The sequence below is a fragment of the Thamnophis sirtalis genome, unplaced genomic scaffold, assembly GCF_051295495.1.
Source record: "Thamnophis sirtalis isolate CommonGarterSnake01/CBP01778 unplaced genomic scaffold, rThaSir2_p1.2 scaffold_10, whole genome shotgun sequence".
NCBI classification, from domain to species: domain Eukaryota; kingdom Metazoa; phylum Chordata; class Lepidosauria; order Squamata; family Natricidae; genus Thamnophis; species Thamnophis sirtalis.
Genome location: NW_028261390.1, coordinates 19582842 through 19607457, shown reverse-complemented (window position 1 = coordinate 19607457; position 24616 = coordinate 19582842). Strand labels below are relative to the sequence as shown.

Here is a 24616-nt window from a genome sequence, read left to right as displayed (position 1 = left end):
ACACAACAAATCTTCAAACAGTTCCGTTCGATTTTCCAGATTTTCCAGAGGGCGGGGCATAACCTTTTCCTAGGGGGTCACAGCAAGATCGACAGCAGTTTACAACTTCCGCGACACCTCATTTTAAAGCCCATAAAAAACTGAATTGAATGAGCTATTAAATGTTAAATTTGTTTCGGTTGAAACTTTGAGAATGAATTTGGAAACTGTGTTGAAAAATCTGGAAAATCGAACGGAACTGTTTGAAGATTTGTTGTGTTCTTATCCACCTCGTTTGAATGCTGTTCGAAGGGCTAATGGTGGTCATACTGACTATTAAATCGTGTCAATAAACTCAGTTTTTGATGGGCTTTCGAATGGTGTATGAATTATTTGTGTTGTTATTACAAGTGTTGCTGTGACCCCCTAGGAAAAGGTTATGCCCCGCCCTGTAGGTAGTCCTCAACTATTGACCATAATTGACCCTGAAATTAAGGTTCTCAGTTGTGCCAGTCATAAGTTAAGTGGATCATTATGTAACCATGCCTGATCCTTCAACTTTTTTTGTGGTGATTGTTAAGAAAACATAGCACTTGTAAAGCAAACGTTGAGGTTATAATGCAAACACCATGGTTGTTACGTGAAACTGCAATTTCCCAGAAACTGGAAGGAAATACCAGTTACTGGTATAAATGTTGTAAATTACAGTCACATAACTGTGTGACACTGAAAACAGTGTTAAATGTGGGCCAGTTGCTGAGTGCCTAAAATGAAATCACATAACTGCAGAGAAGGGTGAAGTCATCAGAATTTTGAATCTGGGTTATAAATACGTTTTTTTGGGGGGGGTCTATCGTACCTTTGAATGGTCACAAAGTGACTGGTTGTAAGTTGAGGAGTACTGTATTGAGTAAAATGTAATGGTATTCCTCTGCCAATGAAATACACATTTATTAACGAAATAATTTGTCAATTATTTGCCTACAGAAGTTGTGGGTGCTTCCTCACTGGAGATTTTTAAGAAGAGACTGGGCAGTCACTTGTCTCAAATGGTATAGGGTCTTCCGCTTGAACGGGGGTTGGGGGTTGGACTAGAAGACCTCAAAAGTTCCTTCCAGCTCTATTCTGATTAATTAATTAATTCACCAGATCCAAACACATTAGAAGGAATTCAAGAAGTGCAGGAGGAGAGTCAACACAGAATTTATAGGTGTTAATCAGTAATTAACCAGGAAGAGTTTTGCAGAGTTTTGGCTCAGTTTGCTTTGAGTCAATTTCAGATGCAGAGCTGAAGTGCATCTGAGTGATTTCCTTGGAAAAACTCTCTACTGTATTCCCATCATAAGTAGTGTTTACTGACTTCAGGTGCCACTGTGGTCAAAGGTCAGGCAATTACCTTGCACAATAACTAGATTGGCAGGGCACAAACATTGAAATATATATTGCTTTGGCACCTAGTCATGCCCTGACAATTACCTTTGGAGTAATGGCAGAAAGAATTTATCCATCATTCCAGGCTTGTTTCATTTTTTAAAAATATACATAATTTTGCTGAAAGTTTTAACAACAACAATAAGAATTAATTCAAACTAAAATAGAATGACAAAGAAGAAAATGAGAGAAATAAAAGAAAAACCTAAACATGCAAACAGAAAATTAAGTAGAAGAAAAAAATAAAATAAAGAAATGGCATCCAATCTTTCAGTAGTTATAAGTACAATGATAGTTTAACCTCTCTTTCTCTAAAGTTATTTCATGATTCTCTTCTCTAATCTACCTTCTCTAATAATCAAAATCATAAAACTTGATGCTTTTCTCTTCTTATGCCAAAATTCCATAAGGGGTTTCTAGTCACCAATAAATGTAGATATTGCCTTTCTCTAACCAAACAAGTCCATTTTGCCACATATTCTTTCAGAGATTAAATAACTGTTACCAGCATGCTTTCAAATTATAATTGAATGATTATAGGATTTCATAGTATAAATATGTAGCAATTCAAGTTTTGCAGGGGAAAGTATTAGTTTGTTTCATAAAGCTTCAGAACAAAACCATCCATAGTATTAACACAACCTGTTCGAAACTGTATAACAAAAAAGGACAAAGCATAACAGAATTCAAGCACATTTTAATGACATCTGGTCTCCAGAAATACAACATATTTATAAAATATTAGGAGCAGAAATGTTCAGGATTTCAATTACCGATTTTATTCCCAGGTCAAGCAAACATTGGAATGCACTTCTATATATCACTTAATTATACCCCTTTCTCATTCATGTCCTTTTGAAAGTGTTGATCCAGTGAAAGTCGTTCAGTTTGTTGATCTGCTTGCCTACTGTGCAAAAGTATCTCCTAAACACAGGAATGAAAGAAAAGAGAGAGATGACCTGAATTGTGAATGAACTGCACTTTCAACCAGCCCACAAAACTTTGCTTAGTTAAAATAGTCTCTCCCTCATTCTCCCCCCCCCAGCAAAAAACCCCCACAGACACTGACTTTATTTAGTGGATAGAATCAAGATCAGGTGAAGTGTTAATACCACTTTATAATGCCTTGGTAAGGCCACACTTGGAATCCTGTATTCAGTTTTGGTCGCCACAATGTAAATAATATGTGGAGACTCTAGAAAGAATGTGAGAAAAGCAACAAAGATGATTAGAAGACTGGAGGCTAAAACATATGAAGAATGGTTGCAGGAACTGGTTATGTCTATTTTAATGAAAAGAAGGACTAGGGGAGACATGATAGCAGTTACCCAATATCTCAGGGGCTGCCACAAAGAAGTGGGGGGTCAAGCTATTCTCCAAAGCACCTGAGGGTAGGACAAGAAGCAATGGATGGAAACTAATCCAGGAGAGAAGCAATTTAGAACTGAGGAGAAATTTCCTGACAGTTAGAACAATTAATCAGTGGAACAACTTGCTTCCAGAAGTCGTGAATGCTCCAACACTGGAAGTTTTTAAGAAGATGTTGGATAACCATTTGTCTGAAGTGGTGTAGGGTTTCCTGCCTAAGCAAGGGGTTGGACTAGAAGACCTCCAAGGTCCCTTCCAACTCTGTTATTCCATTCTATTCTATATCCTAAGGCTGATGAACTATGTCCTTGTGTGATTTCAGTCTGAAATCTCTAGAACAATGGCAGCCACAAGGAAGTTTAAATGCACCTTGGAACCAGAGGTGGGTTCCTACCAGTTTGGTCCGGTTCGGCTGAACCAGTAGTGTTATGCCAGCCTGGGTCACAGAACCAGCAGCAACCCAGGCTGGCCACGCCCCTGAACCGGTTCCCCAGTCGCAGCCACTGCCATCAGTTTTTGGAGTTCTGTGCATGTGCAGAACAATTTCCATTGAACTGTGCATGTGCACACAGCATGCATCCAGCACGCACGCCCGAGCAAACTGGCAGTAACACCAGCTAGAACCTACCCTGCTTGGAACCATTATAAATACTGGACCTCTGTAACTGTAAGGGACCAATTGGGGCTGGGTGGAAAAAAATGTTCTCCAATTGCAAGTGTACCCTATTCTATTCTATTCCAAAGGCGCTTTTTCAAAAGGCAACTGGACTTTGTTTTTCCTTGAAGATGTTTTGTTTCTCATCCAAGAAACGAAACATCTTTAAGGAAAAACAAAATCCAGTTGCCTTTTGAAAAAGCATCTTTGGGACAACCTTGATTTGGATTATGAAGAATCTCCAAAGACGACACTCTCTTTGCTTTGTGCAAACCTAATGATAGGTTGGCTTTTGGATCTGACCCCAACTGGATAATTATTTGCTGCTTTTGCCTTATACTTAGAGGTATACCAATTGTAGGTAATAGATAACCTTCCTTTGCTGAAAGCATGCAGCCATTCCCTGATTTATTTTCCCTAAAAAACTATCTAAGGAACCTCACTAGGGGAAAAGGGAGGGATTGGAGGCTATATAACGTGGCCAACATTTCATTTCATTTCATTTATTAAATTTATAGGCCGCCCAATCCCGGAGGACTCCGGGCGGCTTACAACGAGAAAAGAAAAAAGAAAAGCAAAATAAGTAAAAAATAGTTTAAAATTCACAACACACATACGTTCTAATCGGGGCTGGACCTTAACACTAAGGTCAACAGCCCCAGGCCTGCCAGAACAGCCAGGTTTTAACGGCTTTCCTGAAGGCCATGAGAGTGGGTAAGGTCGGGACTTCTGTGGGTAGCTGATTCCACAGGGTCGGAGCAGCCACAGAGAAGGTTCTCTTCCGGGGGCCCGCCAGCCGACACTGTCCGGCTGACGGTATCCGAAGGAGGCCCACCCTGTGGGATCTTATCAGCCGTTGGGGGTTCCACCACAAAAGCGCGTAGGACAAAATCGCGCTCGACAAAAGCGCGCTGTGACGTCATCATAGCGCGACAAAAAAGTTCGAAAAAATGTAAAAATAAAGCTAAAACCTTCCCCTAACCCCCCCAAACCTAACCCTAAACCTAACTCTTAACCTAACCCTAAACCTAACCCTAAACCTAACCGTTAAAGTAACGAAAAACCTAACGCTAACCCTTAACCTAACCCTAACGCTAACGCTAACGCTCTAAAGCTAACCCTAACCCTAACCCTAACCCTAAACCTAACCCTTACCTTTATGTGAATCGGCTTGCTTTAATTTAATTTTTATTAATTTTTATTTGAATTTTTCGATCTTTTTCGTCGCACTGTGATGACGTCAAAGGCGCGCTTTTGTCGATCGCGCTTTTGTCGTCCGCGCTTTTGACGGGTCACGGCCGTTGGGAGGTGTATGGCAGTAGGCAACCCACTACAAATGGACTTGTGATGGCTCACTTCACCTGCCACTTTCACCCACCATGGCAGATCTCTGTGTAAGTATGTGGAATTGATTAACACAGCTTTGCTAATTACAATCAGTCTAGCTTTTAAGATCCATTTCTTGTTTGGAATCCAAACTGTAGCAGCCTTAGCCTGCAACATGACCTCCTGTGACTTCATGGGGTTGTGATGTGATCATGATGAAGTGCACCTTTCAAACTGTGCCATGGTTTTCTGCATAGGAGCAAGCAGCAAACGGGTAACATGACTCATTCTACATTGAGCGGTGTACAACTAGAATGAATTAATGGACAAAAATTAATAATACATGGGAAAATGTATGGTTGAGATTCCTGCATTGAGAATTTAGAGGCCGTAGGGTGGGTCAAGTCAAGGAAAGTTTGCCTTGCAAATATTTATGATTCACTTTCAAAGTTATAATTAAAATAAAATTGAGCTTGCCAAGGTTCCTAGATCCTTTCAGAAGGATACTGAGAAATATAACAAGAATTTTCTCCTCAGATGCCATTCTAAAGGTAATCTTTTATGCAGTTGTTGACAATCAAATCTAAAATGTTTTACATTTCTCTGCTGTGTGCATTCATTTTCTTTGTCAAACTAATAGGTTTTTTTTTAAAATTCTCTTTTAGTGCATGTCTTCCGAAGATATTTTTTCTCTGTATGGAATATCAAACAGGACCAGGATAATGGAATCCACCTTCTCTACAATATGCCCTGCTGTCTTACAACAAGTGATTTTTCACCCCTGTGAAAAATCTCTTTCCAAAGGTAGTTCCAAGCCATCTCCTACAGAAGGTAAGTCTCCATTTAGAATCTAGTTTAGTTAGCGGATTATTTTTTCTAGTTATGTACTTCAAAAATTATCAATGTTTTTATACCTACAATGGTATAATGTTGGTTGCCAGTTTTCACCACTAACTGATACATAAAGGTAAAGGTTTCCCTCACACATACGTGCTAGTTGTTCTGGACTCTAGGGGGCAGTGCTCATCTCTGTTTCAAAGCTGAAGAGCCAGCGCTGTTTGAAGACGTCTCCGTGGTCATATGGCCGGCACGACTAAATGCCCAAGGCGCACGGAATGCTGTTACCTTCCCACCAAAGGTGGTCCCTATTTTTCTACTTGCATTTTTAATGCTTTCGAACAGCTAGGTTTGCAGAAGCTGGGACAAGTAATGGGAGCTCACTTCGTTACGCGGTGCTAGGGATTCGAACCACTCAACTGCCAATCTTTCTGATTGACAAGCGCAGTGTCTTCGCCACTGAACTACCGTGTCTGAGCCACTAATGGATATTGCATAATAATTTTATTATATCAACTCAAATAATGATCAAAATTAAATTTTATATTATGAAAATAACAAAATGTTGCTGTCTCCCTTAGTTGACAAATATCATCTGCTTGTGCTTCTAATACATGTAAGACTAAGTCTTGTATCTTCTCAGCAGATACTATTAGAAAGGCATTCTTGCAAAACATTTTAAACTTAAATACTAATTGCATAAAAGTTGGCACAGTACAGGAATTTTCTTTGAACTTAGAAGGAACTACATGGTTTTAGCTAGCAAACTAGAATATTGATAATTGTAAATAGTGCCTCCCGTGTGTAATGATGTCAATAGATTATATCTCTTTCAAGAAAGACTAGTGAGTAAGGACTTTTACAAGTAAACCAAATCACAGAGGACAATCATCTATTCTAGACAAATAAAGAAAAGTTATCGAAAGAATCTCAGAAAGAAAGGCAATGTATAGAAATGGAATTTAAACTTGACTATAAGAAGCAATAGCTTGAATATGATATTTGAAAATACCAAAGCACTCTGTATGTACAGGTATTTTCTGAAAGGTATTGAAGGAAAATTGGATAGCACTATTGAGAAAGTTACATTAAAATAAGGAAACAGAAGCAATTGTTGGGGGGGGGGTTGTCTAAGAAGAATGCTATGCACCAAAATTATCAAAGCAAAATGAGAAAAGATCTCAAGTAGTAAATTCCATTTGGGCTAATTAAAACAGTTGAGTATGTAGTAACTGGATGTAACAAAATAACCCAGATGACAAAAATAGTTATGATCGTGTGGAAAAGATATTACACTAGCATTTATGTTTAAAAATATGGATTCACCGTCAATATACATCATTGGAAACATCAAATCACACATAAAAATCACATGACAAAGTAAAAATGTTAGGGAATTTTAAATTCATACCAATTTATGCCCATAATATAACACACACCAGACACCATTGATATTGGAAAGAACAACGTTTGATTTATTAACGTAGCCATTCCAATGGATAGTAATGTTGAAGACAAGAAAGTGGAAAAGATTGCAAAGATGAATAGAGATTGCAAAAGTTTGGAAGATATCAGTTGTGATACCAATTGTTATTGTGGCTGTGGGTGCAATATCCCTGGTCAACATCAGCTTTGACATATTTTTGGAACTGGAATGTAACAAAGTCTTGTCCAGTTTGACCTTCAACATCTAGGTTTTTAATCAAACTTGCTTCTTATTAAGGCAAAAGGCAAGGAAAATTTAAGCATGTAGAGTATGGTTTATAAGAGAAAAAAAGAGTTGACCAAAGAAGTAAAATCAGAAATACATGAAATTTACCATATTTATAAATATTGTAAATAAGTCAGGATACAACAAAAGGGATGTTAGAAACTACATATTCATCTCTAATGCTTTTAGTGATACTTCTTTTTCTTTTTTTAAAATAGTGTCTTTAAATAACAACATAATGGAGAGCTTGACACTCAGGCGTTAAAAATGGTCTCTAAAATCCTTTCCCTTATTGTTAAAAACCAACGTATTTTGTTTTTATGGTTAATTCTTCAACAATGATTGAGCCCTAACTGTACAAGTTCTGTAATTTTCGTCCCAACTTACTAAATATTACAGGTAACTTATGAGCACAATTGAGCTCAACATTTCTGTTGCTCAGTAAGACATAAGTGAGTTTTCCTCCATTTTATGACCTTTCTGGCCACTGTTGTTAAGTGAATCACTGAGGTTGTTAAGTTAGTAACACAGTCAAGTGAATCTGGTTTCCCCATTTGATTTTGCTTGTCAAAAGGTTAAAAAGTGATCACATGATGCTGGAACATGTCATAAATATGAGTGAATTGCCAAGCATCTGAATTCTGATCATGTGATGATGGGGATGTTGTCATAAGTGTGAAAAATGGTCCTAAGTCACTTTTTTCAGTGATTCGTAACTTTGAATGGTCATTAAATGAACAGTTTTAAGTCAAGGACTATCTGTATATCATTGCATCCTTTTTTGTTTCTTCTTTTTATTTATTTTCTCTTTTTATTTTCTTCAACGATATGAATAAAAATGGCAATGTTAAAGCAGTTAAAAAGAATAAAAAACTTTCTGTTGAATCTGTCAGGTACATTTTAGTCAGATCACAATTTTTCTGCCTTATTGTTCTTCTGTTATTTCTAATTACTATAACTTTAGCTGACGAGAAATGTAGCACAATGAGAAATGCCAAGGGAAAGGAAAAAAATAATAATTTGAAGTTATTGTGACAATCTATGGTTCAAGAATGGAAATGGTGATCATAAACATGAAAAATCCCATATTTAGTATTTTTAGTGTGTTGCTCTGTGCAGTTTAGCATATTTTATTATTCATTTATTTACCGTATTTTTTGGAATATAAGCCGCACCTCCCCCCCAAAAGAGCATGGAAATGTTGGTGTGTCTTATACACTGAATACAGCCATTTTTGGCCTCCTGAAGCCCTGCCCCTGCATCCCAATTTTGTGAAAAATTGGTTATTTTTTGCAATAACAGGTCTTTTTGCCTTCCTCCAGCCCTGCTGAAGCCTGCAGAGTGCTCCTGGGGGCTGGGGAGAATAAACACTTTTTCCCCCTTGCTTACGTTTTCGAAATCTTGGTGTGTCTTATACACCGTTGCGTCTTATGATCTGAAAAATACGGTAATCAGTTTTTTTTACTGCCTGCATCACCTATATTTATATGTTGTTCTTAGTCAAATAATCTCAGCAAATCCTTGGACTTGACTGTATCTTGAATGTTAGGTCTTCAGCTGTTTTTCAACTAGATGGATAAACTGAGTTCCCTATCCAATGAATCACCAAGAAGGACTTGGTTGGTTTAATACAACTAATATATATTTTACTGTATCTTCTTTTTTTATCTTTACAGTTTGGGGCTTTGGGTTCCTTTCTGTCACTATAATCAGCCTTGCGTCACTTCTTGGATTGGTTTTAACCCCTCTTTTAAAGAAGGACTATTTCCCTAAGATTTTAACCTACTTCGTAGGTTTGGCCATTGGAACGCTCTTCTCTAATGCAATTTTTCAACTTATTCCAGAGGTAAGGAAAGGAAGACAAAAATGGTGGGAATGTAACCGGGAATGGGCTTCCAAAATTTCAGTAATGGTTTCTCTCATTGCTGGGTGGGCAGGCCACAGTGGGTGTGGCCAGGTTTGTCTCCTGTATGGGGGGGGGCATTTTTGCCTTCCCCAGGCTCTGGAGGTTTTCCGTGAGCCTCTGGAAGGGCAAAACTGCCTCTCCCGGCCGTTTCTGGACTCCTGGAACTTCCAGGAGGCCCATTATCTCCCTTCTTGAGCCTCCACATGGGTCCTGCACTTACTTTGCATCCAAAACGTGCCACGTGGAGACTCCTGGATGGGGCGGGGTGGGGGAGGGTGGGCAGGGCCAGCCAGGTGTGGGATTTGGAGGTTCTCTGAGCCGGCCATAATGTTAGTTATGGGTTCTCCCAAACCAGGCCGCACCTGTAGCAGCCCACCCTTGAATCTAACTATATTCTATGTTCTCTCTTAAGACTGAGCATCCGGAAAGATGTTTTTCAGTGTTACAGCCTTGTAGTCATTCACTTTCTTTCCCATTTACTCCAATTATAAACCCCTTTAGGGGGATATGTTAGATTTGTACTATTAAGTACAAGATGACTAAGAAAGATGACTAAGAAAGACGACTTGCCAGTCTGACAGGAAGTGGGAGCACATGCTAATATTATATGTCCACTGGCAGTGGCCAGGCAAATAGAACACTATTTGAAAACATGATTAAGTGCAGTCACTGAATCGTGTCTATGGTTGTCTACTAATAAAAAAGGAGTTGGTGATGTCATGAAGCTTTGATAGGATTGTTCAGGTGCTTTATGGAAAGAGGAAGTGAAATTTTTTAATTCCTCAAATGATGATGTGTGCTGCCAAAACCTCTGGTAAGGAAAATTGGGTTAGTTGCTGAACTGGTTAAGCATGTGGGATGAACAGAGTTCATGTAGGACAGAGGTATCAAACTCAATTTCATTGAGGGCCACATCAGGGTTGTGTTTGACTTTGGGGGGCTGGGGTGGGCATGGCCAGCTCAATGTCCCTTGGGTTGGGGGTGCCTGAGTGCTCTGCCTCCCGAGCTCCATTTTCAGCTGCAATGGCCTCCTGAAAACCTCCGCCAGTGAAAACAGAGCTTGGGAGAGCCAGCTGCGGCCTCGTGAGCTCCATTTTTTTGACTGTGATGGCCTCTTGCAACCCTCTGCCAGTGAAAATGAAGCTCGGAAGGGCCTTCTGTGGCTCTTGTGAGGCTGGCTTTTGGCTGTAATTGCCTCCTGCAACCCTCTATCTGCATGTGGCCCTCCAGAGCTCCATTTTTGCTGGCATAGGGTTGCAAGAGGCTGTTGCAGCTGGAAACGGAGCTCAGGAGCCTGTTTTTGCTGGCAGAGGCACTGCGGGCCAGTCCCTCACTGTTTCCAGGGTGGCCCTGTGGGCCAGATCTAAGCACCTTGCGGGCTGGATGCGGCCTGGAGGCCTGGAGTTAGACACCCCTAATGTAGGAGATGACCAGACTGAGCCTGAGGGAGGGATCAAATGCATCAGTAGTGGGTTCTGGGTGGAACAGCCCAGTACAGGCATATCGGTGGCCGCTGGGAGCAGCGACCACTGTACTAGAATGATGTTTTGGTGGGCCCACCCCCCACCACATTCCTTACCTCTTTTTGAGGGAAATGGTCCAATTGCACACACACGTACAGTATATGCTGCCTATGCGACCTCGCCGAGCAGCTGGGGCATCGCAGGGAGATCACGTGCATCCAAGGTGGACGTCCATCCCCGGTTGCGACAGGATCCAGAACACACCGCTGAAACACGTCATTAGTCAAGAGTCCCTTCATGCCTACAAGAGATCTAAGTCCAGTCCACCTTGAATTCCTTTCTTAATTCCCACTAATTTCTCTTGACCATTAATAGTTCAGATCCTGAATCTCCTGATTTCCCTAGTGTTTGATAGTCCACTGGAGAGGTGAAATGGAATAAGCGTTTCCTACTGCAATTTATTTCCATGCAAATTACTATGTTCAGCATTCATTCTGACCCACATGTACATTTTGTGGATTAATTATTTGACAAGATTGATTTAAAAAATCACCCAGTTTGGAGTAGACATTTCAATATAGAACAGGCAACCTTTGTTATGAGACTGGCAAATGGTGACATACCATATATGATTTAATTTAGGTGAGTTACAATATCAAGTAAATTTGGGTTAAATTTACTGAATGAATAGATGAAAAAGGGAATACTGTAATGAAAAAAAACCTTCTTAAAAAGAATACAGAAATATCAAATGACATGGAATTATTATCAATGTTTTTGTTCTAGGCTTTTGGATTTGATCCCAAAGTAGATAACTATGTTGAAAAAGCAGTTGGAGTTTTTGGTGGATTCTACATCTTATTCTTTGTGGAAAGAGTTCTTAAAATGATATTGAAGACTTACAGTCAAGTGAGTTGGGTAGCAGGATTGAATTAAAGGGATATGGAGACGTATACTGTTTTTACTGCTAAAGATGATTATATTTATTTAACTGTGCAGAAAATAGTGAAAAAACTGATGCAGTGTTTTAACCAAAGACCCCATCAGACAACAGATCTCACACAATTCAGTTTATTGTAGAGAAGCAAAGACTGAGTGGAAGCCAGGACTTTCTCTCCAGCCAGAATGAGATTGGAAGAGAAATGCCATTGACATGTGTGAAATGTAGGTTGAGAAAGACAATAACATCTCCGATCTACAATGTTAATGTTACAATTATATGCTAGCCACACATGGATCTGCTCAAAAATGAATGAATGAATGAATGAATGAATGAATGAATGGGGCAGGTCAAACGCTAAACTGGATTTAATTTACGATTATATTTCATTAACATTTAATCACATACATTAAATATATGATGTGATTCTTTGCTGGATATTGAATAGTTTTCCTTTCTGTCCCATTAAAAACAACAATTGTGTGTATCTTTTGGAGGACCCTGAGGATTGTACATAAGGCTTTTTAGAGTCACATAATTCCTCAGACCCAGGATGTGGACTTCTAGATAAGAATGCCAAATTTCTCACATTGAGATATATTTACTGTACACTTATATTTTTAGTACAACAACCAGCTATTTTCATATATATTGGAATAAAGTGCATTTAGACGAGGTCTGCCTGCCTGTCTGTCTCTGTCTTTGTCTCTCTAATTATCAGCTCCCCCTCTAATCTACCTACCTACATATCTAATACCTAATCTACCTACCTACCTACCTACCTACCTACCTACCTACTTACCTATCTACCTACCTGCCCCCCCTCGATCCCTCCCTCCCTGTCATCTATTCTATTTCTAAAGTTATATTTTGATGAAGTCCATTGATTCCTTCCTGGATTGTTTCATCTGGTTCTCTTTAGATTGGCCACACTCATTTTGAACCCGAAGAACTGAAACTTCCTCAAGATCGTTCTGCGCCTCCTGCTCCTGTAGAATTAATCAAATCGGTCAATGGAACCATGTGCTATGCAAATCCAGCAGTAGCAGAAGCTAATGGAAACTTGAGTTTTGATAATGTCAGTGTGATCTCTGGACAGGTATGATTGAACATGTGCCAATTTATCACAGCATTTCTAGCAAAGAGCTGATTGCAGATCTTTTCTTTGTTGATAATAGTTTTAAAATTGACCTTGGGTTCATCGTCCACTCCAACATTGTTAACCACTCAGTATGTGCATGTTTGCATGTGCACACAGAGGAAAAAAATTGTGTTTATTCAGACACATATAAATATTTATTACAATTAAGTTGTAGATTTACTTTATCACTTCTTATATAATTTTTGCTTTCTTATTAACCTTTGCACTTTACCAACTCATTTTTTTTACTTTGTTATAAATTGGTTTATGAGTTCATAGTTCACTCCAGCCTTCCTGCCTACTGAATATGCTACACTACATAGTTAAATAGATAGTGGCTGCCAGCTGTTCAGGAAAAGGCTGGGCTTGGCCAGTACTGAATCCAAGAATCTGATGTCATTGGCAATGATATCCCAAGTTCCACCTAATGGAACATGTAAGACACATAAGCTGAGAAACATGATTTCTTTGGGTATGTCATGCAAATTGGAGGTAATAGTCTCTTGGGGTAGATTCCCTTTTCTGGGGTTGCCCATCAAAACCTTTCCATGAAGTTGGTTCTGCATTTGACCAAGGCATATGTAGCAGTGGTAGGATTCAATTTTTTTTACTACCAGTTCTGTGGGCATGGCTTGGTGGGTGTGGAGGGGAAGGTTACTGCAAAATCCCCATTCCTTCCTAATAAGCTGGGACTCGGGAGGCAGAGAATAGATAGGGGCGGGGCCAGTCAGAGGTGGTATTTACTGGTCAGTGTGGTTTCTGGATCCCGTTGCAACCAGTATGGTGCAACGGGGCCGAGTGTCCACCACAAGCACACGCACAGCACATGTGCAATGCATGCATGCATACTTGCCGCCCGTGACGCTCCGCAATGCCTCCGTGATGCTCCAGTTGCTTGGCAGAGCATCGCGCAGGCGCCATACACTCTGTGCGCGGAAGCCCCGATCAGCTCAAATACAGGTAAGGAGTGCGGGCAGGCAGGCGGGCCCTCTGGAGCACAGTACCAGAACGGTACCTTGTGCTCCCAGCAAGCACCGGTATGCTCATACTGGGGCATACCAGTTGTATCTCACCACTGTTACCGGTTCTCTGAACTACACAAAATTTCTGCTACCGGTTCTCCAGAACTGGTCAGAACCTTCTGAATACCACCTCTGTTATGTAGTTATATAGTAACATTAGGCATAATCAAGAAGCTGACATTAGATTACATTGGGGGAATCTGCAGGTTCATAAGATTATCTTTGACTTTAAACATTGACTTTAAGGTATCCTGTTTGACTTTGGGCTAGTCCTGTTAATGTAATGATAAAATTAATCTTTAGGGTGATATTCTTTCTCTTTCTTTTAGGTTTGTGAACTGCTAGTTTAGCTCTCTGTCAATATCCCCAGCAGTCACGTAAAATTAAATTCCATTCATAGTTGAAACTTTAACCTTTAACATCTTGTGTAATGTTTATACAAGATTCATGATTGCTCAGACTGGAAAGCTTTAATGTTTGATTTGGTTAGAAAAGGACAATATTGTAAACTTTCCCTTCTGCCTTAAAACAAAGATAGTGTTAAGAATTTTTATGATTGGCCACAAAGTCAGCCAGATATTTAGACAGGATTGGAAATTTTTATCCACTTATAAAGTCCTTCTCTAGGATTAGAGATAGGTAGATGTTTGAGGGAGTTATTAGTATTGTGGCAAATATTATTATTATAGTTATACAACTGTTTAGACTTCAGCTGCATTTTTATCTACATATCAAACCCTTCCTAAGGACCTGTTACTGTTTAATAGGCAGATGTTATTGTTTAATATTATTAATAAAGCTTTCTTTTTATTATTTATTATTGGTTGGCTCTAACAATTCTTTCAGGATGCTTCCTGTTAATTAACTGAAAGTTAAGAAGATTAAAGAGAAAAAAAAGAATTCAGTAGAAAATTAAGTCAGACATCAATTTATTTTTCTATGTTTACTTTGAGGAGAGAATTGGCTGTAATTTTTGAAATGTTGAAAAGGTTCTTTAAATGGCGTCACTGGGAATTTTATTGTTAGAGCAGAGCCATATTAGTCAATGGTAAAAAAAATCAATTTGCAACTTACGGTACCTAAATTTTTAATTTCAATTCACTCGCTGAAATTTAGATAGTATTTGGAATTATTCAATTTTTTCACTGCAGTTCATTAACAGTTAAAAATATAGTAATAAATGTTTTCTAAAAATGCATACAGGAAGTTAAGGATCTATGTGACAGTTTAAAGTTGTTGTGGTACTAAACGAATTGTTCTTATACCAGTCACTGAAGTTGTAGGGCTCCCATCAGAGGTGGTGGTATTCAGCAGGTTCTGACCAGTTCTGGAGAACCTGTAGCGGAAATTTTGAGTAGTTCAGAGAACTGGTAAATACCACCTCTGACTGGCCCTGCCCCCATCTATTCTCTGCCTCCTGAGTCCCAGCAGATCGGGAGGAAATGGGGATTTTGCAATAACCTTCCCCTGGAGTGGGGAAGGAATGGAGATTTTACAGTATCTTTCCCCTGCCATGGCCACCAAGCCACGTCCACCAAGCCACACCACACCCACCAAGCCACGCCCACAGAACAGGTAGTAAAAAAATTTGAATTCCACCACTGGCTCCCACACACAATCAAAAATTGTATGCTTGATATCCGACTTGCACTTAGAACTGCAGGCCACTTCAACTCCCCCCTTCTGCCTATCTCCCCCTACCCCATCTCTGCCCTTTTGTCCACCTGCACTCTATCAGCCTTACCAACCTGGGCTTCACTGCCCTTGATCATAACCATACTATTCAGTGGTGGGATTCAATTTTTTTTTTACTACCGGTTCTATGGTTGTGACTTTGTGGGCGTGGTGTAGCTTTGTGGGCATGGCTTTGTGGGCGTGGCAGGGGAAGGATACTGCAAAATCTCCATTCCCCCCCACCTTCCAGGAGAAGGTTACTGCAAATTCCCCAATCCCTACAGATCAGCTGGGACTTGGGAGGCAGAGAATAGAACTGGTCAGAACCTGCTGAATGAATACCACCTCTGATACCATTGCTATAAATAAACTACTATAATAATTAATAATCTTATCACATTTTTAAAATGTAATGGATTATTTATTTAAATTGATATAGGAGGTTTTTTTCCAACTTAGCCATTCCTAAATCATATAAATTAGTGAAGCGTGTTCTTTCCTTTGTTAATCTGTTCACTTAAAGTACACTGAAACTTATGTCCTGGGAGTTCAGACTTTTCCTATTGAAGTTAGGTGGCATGATTAATAGGTGAACAATAACTTCTGTTCAACAATTGTCCTGACTCTGAATTCAGAATCCCAGAGGAAAAGCTATCTTCATTGTTTGGTTTATTAAGCTTCAATTAGCAAAACAAAGAATAGCTTTCTTCAGAGTCAGATTTAACATTCTTCCGTCAGCACTCCTCCAGGGCAGGTATAAGAGAACACCTATAGCAGAACGGGTTTGTATATGTGGTAAAGGAGAAGTGGAAGATAATTCACATGTACTATTACACTGCGAGCTATACAGAGCTTGTAGGTTTGCACATATTCTCCCCTTATTAGAGAGATTGCCAGGGAGGGCAGACAATTTTTATCTAGGCTTTCTCCTCCAGGACACTAACCAGGTTACCACGTATGCAGTGGCAAAGTTCTGTGCTGCTGCAATGTCCATAAGAAAAAAACTGGCTACAGAAGTATAGTACCATCTTGTACCAATTATCTGGACATACCTCTAACAATCTTTGGACCATTATGTTATTATCCACTTTTAATGTCAATACTTTTTAATTATATTTTAATGTTAGTATTTTTTAATATAGTGTAAAAACTAATGTGTATTACTAGTCTTAGACATAATAAAGATTTTACTTACTTACTTACTGTTTATTAAGCTATGTGAAGTCTTAAATACTCCTGTCAGGTTTTAGAGGGAGATAGACAAGATTTAATTGGCTGGTCAAAATAATAATAATAATAATAATAATAATAATAATAATAATAATAATTTAAAACAGTTAAAAATTGACAAAATCACCATCAGTCAAATGCAAAAAGCCGCACTGCTTGGATCTGCACGCATATTACGAAAATACGTTACGACGTCCTAGGCCCCTGGGTGGGGCCCGACTAGTAACCAATGCCAAATCCGGCGAAACAACTGGCCGCTGTGATACAATTGTATATAATAATAATAATAATAATAATAATAATAATAATAATAATAATAATAACAACAACAACAACAACAACAACAACAACAACAACAACAACAACTGGTGGGAACATCAGCCTGAAAAAGTCACTGAAAATCAGATGGTCAAGATCTTGTGGGATTTCCGTATACAAACCGACAAAATACTGGCGCATAATACACCAGACATCACACTGGTTGAGAAAAATAAGGTCACAATCATAGACATCGCAATACCAGGTGATAGCAGGGTCGCCGAGAAGGAACATGAAAAAATCGCAAGATACCAGGACTTAAAAATCGAAATTCAACGACTATGGCACAAACCAGCAGTGGTAATTCCAGTGGTAATTGGCACACTGGGTGCTATTCCAAAAGCACTGGAATTACATTTAAAACAGTTAAAAATTGACAAAATCACCATCAGTCAAATGCAAAAAGCCGCACTGCTTGGATCTGCACGCATATTACGAAAATACGTTACGACGTCCTAGGCCCCTGGGTGGGGCCCGACTAGTAACCAATGCCAAATCCGGCGAAACAACTGGCCGCTGTGATACAATTGTACAACAACAACAACAACAACAACAACAACAACAATAATAATAATAATAATAATAATAAAATTATAGTGGCTTCACCTTCAAAATTCCCTGCTGCTTTGAAAGACTCTCTTAAGACTGTTAACAATATAAAATATATTTCTGTAGAAAAATTGCCACAGCATCAAATGCTTAAAAGAATAAAAGAATCCTACCTTATTGCTGAAAATTAACCCTGGTCCATCAACCTCATTTCTGACTACTTTTAATTGATTAACTATTCTGTAGTTCAGTTGCTTTTTAAAGGAAAATATATTACTTGATGTATTATTTAATACCTACTTTAAAAATTTGCAAAAAGGTGTCATGCTGTCTATGATAAGCCTGTTAGAAGCTGAATCCAAGACATTATGGTCTTCTGAACCAAACGTATAAAAGCATTGGAAACCTGGGTCCATCCAGGTTTTACAGTTCTTTCGATAATCCACTTCATTTGGACAGCTTATTGCAGAGAAAAGAGAAGATCTGTGATCTAGATCAAAAGTGAATTTGGCCTCATGGTTCTGTGCTTGTAATTGAAATATTTTGAGGTGGCGCAGTGGTTAGAGTGTGGTACTACAGGCTACTTCAGCTGACTGCTAGCTGCAGCTCAGCAGTTCAAATCTCACCAGCTCAAGGTTGACTCAGCCTTCCATCCTTCTGAGGTGGGTAAAATGAGGACCCAGAACCCAAATGAGGGGCAATATGCTGACTCTGTAAACTGCTTAGAAAGTGCTGTAAAAGCACTATGAAGTGCTATGAGAGTGCTATGAAGCACTACTGATATTGCTATTTGCTGTATGTGGAGAATGATTGTATGTAATCCTCGACTTAGGACTGTAATGGGGCCCAGAACTTCCACTATAAGTCATGACAATCCTAAGTACATACATGATTGACCTGATTTTATGAGGGTTTTGTGGTGGTACTTAAATAAACACTGTGATTGTTAAATGAATCCATTTGTTTTTATGGGCTTTTTTTTGCTGGAAACCAACCGGGGGGGGGGGAGTAAATCATGGTCACATGACTACGGAATGCTTCAACCAGCTGTAAAGATCAGCATCTGAAATATGGTCATGTGATCAGTATGTTTGCGTTCGTGCCTGCACGTCATTGTGGAAACTCTGGAACTGGATTGTAAGGGGAGACAGTGTGTCAAAACTTTGAATGGTAGCTAAGCAACTGGTTTTTTAAATGAGAACTACTTGTCCATGTCTTATTTCTCAGTAAACGTGCAATTTAAATCTATAGAGAGGGCTGTAAAGCACCGTGAAGCAGTTTATAACTCTTAAGTGCTATTGTTATACGATCCTTTGCTTTCTTACAGTGACTTAGTATTTTATATAACTCTCTTTTTTTGTGTGTTTTGTTGCAGAGAGAAGAAACGCAAAGTAGTTCATGGAAATGTTTCAAAGGGCCTTCCTTATCTGAGATTGGCACAATTGCCTGGATGATCACATTAAGCGATGCTTTGCACAACTTTATTGATGGATTAGCCATCGGAGCATCTTTTACACTTTCCCTACTGCAGGGAATTAGCACATCTATAGCAATCTTATGTGAAGAGTTTCCTCATGAATTAGGTAACGTGTTTTGCATCATTTCAAAGTTTAAGGTATGTAGCTGAGGCAGACTTCTAGAACCAATGAAGCTACCATAGTTATGGCTTTCAACTTTTACTCATAGGGATTCAGAAATCCGGAACTGCATTCTAACGAGGGGTGAAATGCTACCGGTTCGGGGCGGTTCGCCCAAACCAGTAGTAAAAAATGCTAAAAAAAGTTTTTAAAAAAGTTCCGCTGCCACAGCTGATTGTCACACAGCTGATCATTGGAACTTTAAAAAAACTTTGTAAAGCATTTTTTAACTACTGATTCACCCAAATCGGTAGTAAAAAAAATGCTTTAAAAAGTTTTTAAAAATTCCGGCAATCAGCTGTGCAACAATCCACTGTGCTGCACGATTTATATTAGTTAGAAAGCAGGAAATCCTGCTTTCTAGCAAATCTAAATTGCGTGGCACAGCTATTTCCCCCCTCGCTGTTCGACTTACCTTTGCAGAGTCAGAAAAGGCTTCTTAGGGCCTGTGGTGAGCCTGCGCGCATGAAGCGAACCAGTAGCAGACTTCAGAGCATTTCACCCCTGATTCCAACCCTAAGGGCATCACTACTGGGGCAAGCTGTCCTAATAAACTTCTCATCATGCAAGACATAATCCATACATATTTTATGTTTAAATGAGGAAATGATTGTTTTCTGATACATTTCATATACATCTTACTGGTCCATTTTCAATTATTATCATCCTGAATCAATCTACTGCAAGATGAAAGCTGCTCCACTGAAGGTTACAGACCATAATTTATCATGCTGGTCCTGGAGATTGATAGATAGACGTTTTTCAACTTCCCATTCTAGGAATGACTGGCTCAAAGTCATCCTGTACCAAGGGTGCCTTTAAAGGATTACATCAAACTGTATTTTGATTTATCTTGGAGGAAGGATAAATCATAACTGCGTTATATACTGATAATGTCATACATTTCTTCTTTTTTTTTAGGGGATTTTGTCATCCTTCTTAATGCAGGAATGAGCACAAGGCAGGCCTTGTTTTTCAATTTTTTATCAGCATGCTCTTGTTATATTGGCCTAGTTTTTGGCATAATTGTAGGCAACAACTTTGCTCCAAACATCATTTTTGCAGTAGCTGGAGGCATGTTTCTGTACATCTCCCTTGCAGATATGGTAAGTTTCTGCTACAGTTTATCTACTCATCTACCTACTTAACAATATTTATAGTCTACTGTAGTACAAATGGACTTAACCATCGGCATTATTACTATGCATGTTTATGAGAGACTAATATTTATGAGACAGTGTTAAGAGAAACCACAATACCAGTACTATTAGCATGAAACTAGGAGATTGAAATGGCAATGAGTTTGTGCTACTTTTTTTCAAGCTGGACATATTGGATGTGATCCAGCGTGGTGTTAAATTTCATAAAGTCAGTATAAACCTAGGGTAAAATATTTATTGCTATGAGACAAAGCAAGGAACTTCTATCTTGGCCTTTTTTGCTTAATTCTAAAAACAGATGTTCTCCCTGAGTTACCCACTTTGCACCTGAAAACTCTATACAGTAGAACCTGTGGTCATGAATGCTTTGGACCACGACCAAATTGGATTCTGACCAAAAAATTCACAATACTTTTTCTGCAGCCGATTTCCCTTTCCACACCATTTTTTTTTGTAAGCACCAAATTCCAAAATTAGGTTTGGGTCACAACCAAATCAGTTTGCGGCCAAAGTTATGGAACGAATTATGGTCGTGACCATAATTCTACTGTATGGAAGATTGACTAGTTCTACATGGGTACATGAGGCCAATGGCTTGAAAAATGTGAGAGAAATAAAAGGAAGCATATGGATTTAGTATTTTGTCTGTGTGGGATTCAAGAGCCATAGTTCTAGAATTTACCACCGTCTTTCTTGTGGTGGCATCCTAGCAATTTTCATTTCAAAGGACAAAAACAAACGAACAAAGATGGCAAAGTACAAATGAATTAATTAAAATGCCATTATGGCAACTACTCCCTATGTATTTTTCTTATTTTATCAAATTATGCATTACAATTTATTCACAACTTTCAGAGTACTTAAGCTTTCAGGGACTACATGCCATGTTAATGCTTCTGGCTGTGCAAATTCTGAAACCAGAAAGATCGATGTATTAAAAATACAGAGAATTTAATAAAGCTACGTGCAACTATTCGTAGAAATATGCAATTCCACCCACTTAGAGAGGAAGACATGAATAGATCACATCTATAATCGTAGTTGGCACAGTGAATTCTAGGATATGTTTGTGCCTAATTTCTTAGGTTACAATGAGTAAGGCATAGTTCGGGGAAAAACTGGAAATATGCTAGCTGCTGGGGGTTCACAAGGGTTCGTGAGAACCTCTAGCTAAGATTCTGTGCAATCCGGAGAACTCCCAAATCCCACTCCCGGCTGCCCCCCCTGCCCCTCCCAGGAGTCCCCATGCAGCCCTTTTTGGATGCAGGTAAGTCGAGGATACGCATGGAGTCTTGGGGAAGGCGAAAAATAGGCCTACTGGAAGTTTGGGAAGGCTGGCAATGAGCCCGTTTCTGGCCTCCAGAGTGCTTATGGAGCCTGGGAAGGCTGTTTTTGCCCTCCAGGAGGTTCAAGGAAAGCCTCCGGAGCCCCCATGGTGCAGGAGGTTAACTAGGCCACACCCACCTAGCAACCGTGCAGAGAACCTCTTGCTAAAATTTTTGAAGTCCACCCATAGCTGCTTCTCATCTTTACCAAAGAGCAAAGAGCAAGGCTTGGACTTTAAGGCTGTTTTCTCTGATGTCTTCCTATCTTACGTGATGTTAAGAACCCAGTTTGAAAGCCTTCTTATGGCACAGTCGGTGATAGGTTTTTCTATCTACCTTTCAAATTTCTCTGTCTTTAGGTCTAGACCGGAACTGTGTCTGAGCCAAATATATTAATATGTGTGAATGATCAATACAGAACCCTGATTTATTGCTGAACCCCACTTTATTCTTCTCTGTCTAGAAACAGGTAGGATTTGTAAGAGTTCTTCGTTTTCTCTCTTTTTTACCATTTCTCTGAGGAGATCATAGTGAACTGATCTCATTCCTCTATCAGCTGAAGGGATAGTACTCTGGGTGAGAACAGAGATTGTATGGTCTCATACTTTTGAATGTTCCTCCAAAAGAAACTTTTCTGCACATTAAAACGCTTACATATGATGGGTAAAGCATTGGTAAAGCTGTTGGTCTGATGTCTTTGCCTGTTACAGTTAGACAGCCAATTGATTCTAAATGTATGCCCTGGACACTAGCTACATTTTGTGGCAGACTAACTTCTGAATTCTTTTCTTTTTGTCTATGGTACAAGATGCTTTGTTTCCCATCCTTGGTTAGGTAAGATCTTTGGAAAAATATTCTTCTGGAAGTTGGATGAAGTCTTAGATTGAAACCTGAGCTGAAAAAAAATCTTATCTTTACTAATTGCAGCAAGGAATGAGAATTGTCTTCATTTGTTTGCTGCCAAGTACATAAAGCATCTACTGTATTTCTACTGCTAGTGGGACAACAATTCAACAGATCAATACTTTTAGTTAAAAAAGATATCAGTCTCCATCAAGTTAAGATCTAGAAACACTCATGCAAAAAAGAATGCAGACATAACCCAGATTAATTGTTGGTAAATAAGCAGAAAAAAACAGTTTGGTGTAGTGGTTAAAGACATGGGAGGCCATGAATTATAGTCCTGCCTTAGGCACAAAGCCAACTGGATTACTTTGGGCAGTCACTTTCTCTTAGCCCTAGGAAGGAATGTTATTTTTATATTTAACTTGGATTGAAATATTCACAGTTTCCCAGTTGTGATTGAGTCCATGTGTTGTGAGATTAAGGAGTTTCCATTGTATCTTCTGACTTGTTCATGGATAATCTTCTGTCTGTCTGTCTTACATAGTGGCTATTACAGTCCTTAGAGTATATGTTGCAATTTGTTGTAGATGACTTCTTTCTTATTTGGGCTACTATTTCTTTTGGTTTACTTATGTTTTAGAGGACTTTAGTTGGCTTGTGTGTTACTATGAAGTCCCGTGGTTACAGTAAGTCTGTTGTTGTTTGTTTCTGAGATACTTGTGACAAGGTAATATTATTCTTTTCATATATTGTATTGGTTGCATTGTAGTAGGTTGAATGATCAGGCACTTTTTGATAAAGTTATATGGATATCCAATCACCAGCACAAACGCTAGATAAGAAGGGATTACCACTAGACAACAATCAAGTAGAAAACAATGCTACATTCAAAGAAATACTAAGGAGAAAAGCATCCACTGATCAAAACTAGAAGGAAGGGCAAGTTACTGTATGTAAACAGGGATGGTACCTGGCTGAATAATGAAAAGTCTTCCTACATAACATAGTGACTTATCAGGTTTTGCAACTAGACCTGAATGTACTCATCATCACTCATAATAGGTTGACCCAAAAGAGATGATTTGCTACACAAATCAATTATATGTTTCTTGACTAAGATGGATAGATGAGGAAGTCCCTGAATCTAAGAATAGAGGTTTAGTAGTAAATCATAGCTTATTTTTTTCTTGTCCATGTCTTGATGATGTAATTGTTTGGCCCTACTTTCCAAGATGAGTGTATCTCCAAATCATTACGTCTATTTTTTTTCTTGGAACTTAGAAATCATATCTATTCTTACCAGTAATGTACAAAAAAACCTCCACGCCATAAAATAAAAATGAATGCATTTTATACATTGAATATACTAACATGCTATTCTACCACTAGATGGCAAGACTTACCTACCGTAATTTTTCTCTCTCCTTTTTTCTGTGGTTTTATTCCCATGGCAACTCCAGTTCCCAGAGATGAACGACATGTTGAGAGAAAAAGTAACTGGAAGAAAAACAGATCTGGTTTTTTTCATGATTCAAAATGCTGGCTTGCTCACGGGGTTTACTGCAATCCTGCTCATCACTCTCTACGCAGGGGAAATTGAACTGGAATAATGGGACAAGGAAGACAATTTAGTAGATTGAAAATGGAAGAACTTCAGAAAGGAACTTGAAAGTAATAAAGACACCTTGTTTTCTTCCGTCATGGAACACAACTCCCCCCCCCCCATAAAAATAATATATATAAATATGAACATAATATATAAAAACAATTTTCTAATATGTGTTCTAAGGTAGCATTTTCCTCCATGTGTTTGTCCTATGTTAGTCACTTTTATATCAGAGCGCAACATTTTAATGGTATGAGAGGACCAAGTTATGAAAGAGTTTGTCGGAAAAACAAACAAACATTTATTATTTATGTCAATGAAAATGTACTACCAAACCATTGTATCAGAAAAGCTCCTGGATTTGGAACTTTGGGATGAGATCTGTTATAAAGGTACGTGTGCAGCATAATTCAAACTGAAATGGTTTACTGTATAGATCAATCGTATAAAAATATACAGAAACTTCAGTCCCATTGTAAGGGTATGTGTTTT

At 38.9% G+C, this 24616-nt stretch overlaps 1 protein-coding gene across 1 annotated transcript in view; it reads left to right on the top strand.

Annotated features, from left to right (window-relative positions):
• SLC39A8 (solute carrier family 39 member 8) overlaps positions 1-24240 on the top strand; it is a 29415-nt gene extending 5175 nt beyond the window's left edge. Inside the window, exons 2-8 of the mRNA XM_014065690.2 lie at positions 5425-5590; positions 8984-9153; positions 11463-11585; positions 12539-12715; positions 18926-19133; positions 20109-20293; positions 23979-24240. Of these exons, the coding sequence (XP_013921165.2) occupies positions 5425-5590; positions 8984-9153; positions 11463-11585; positions 12539-12715; positions 18926-19133; positions 20109-20293; positions 23979-24128 (1179 nt within the window). The 3' untranslated portion in view covers positions 24129-24240. The remainder of the gene's footprint in view (positions 1-5424; positions 5591-8983; positions 9154-11462; positions 11586-12538; positions 12716-18925; positions 19134-20108; positions 20294-23978) is intronic.
• The last annotated feature ends 376 nt before the right edge of the window (positions 24241-24616 follow it).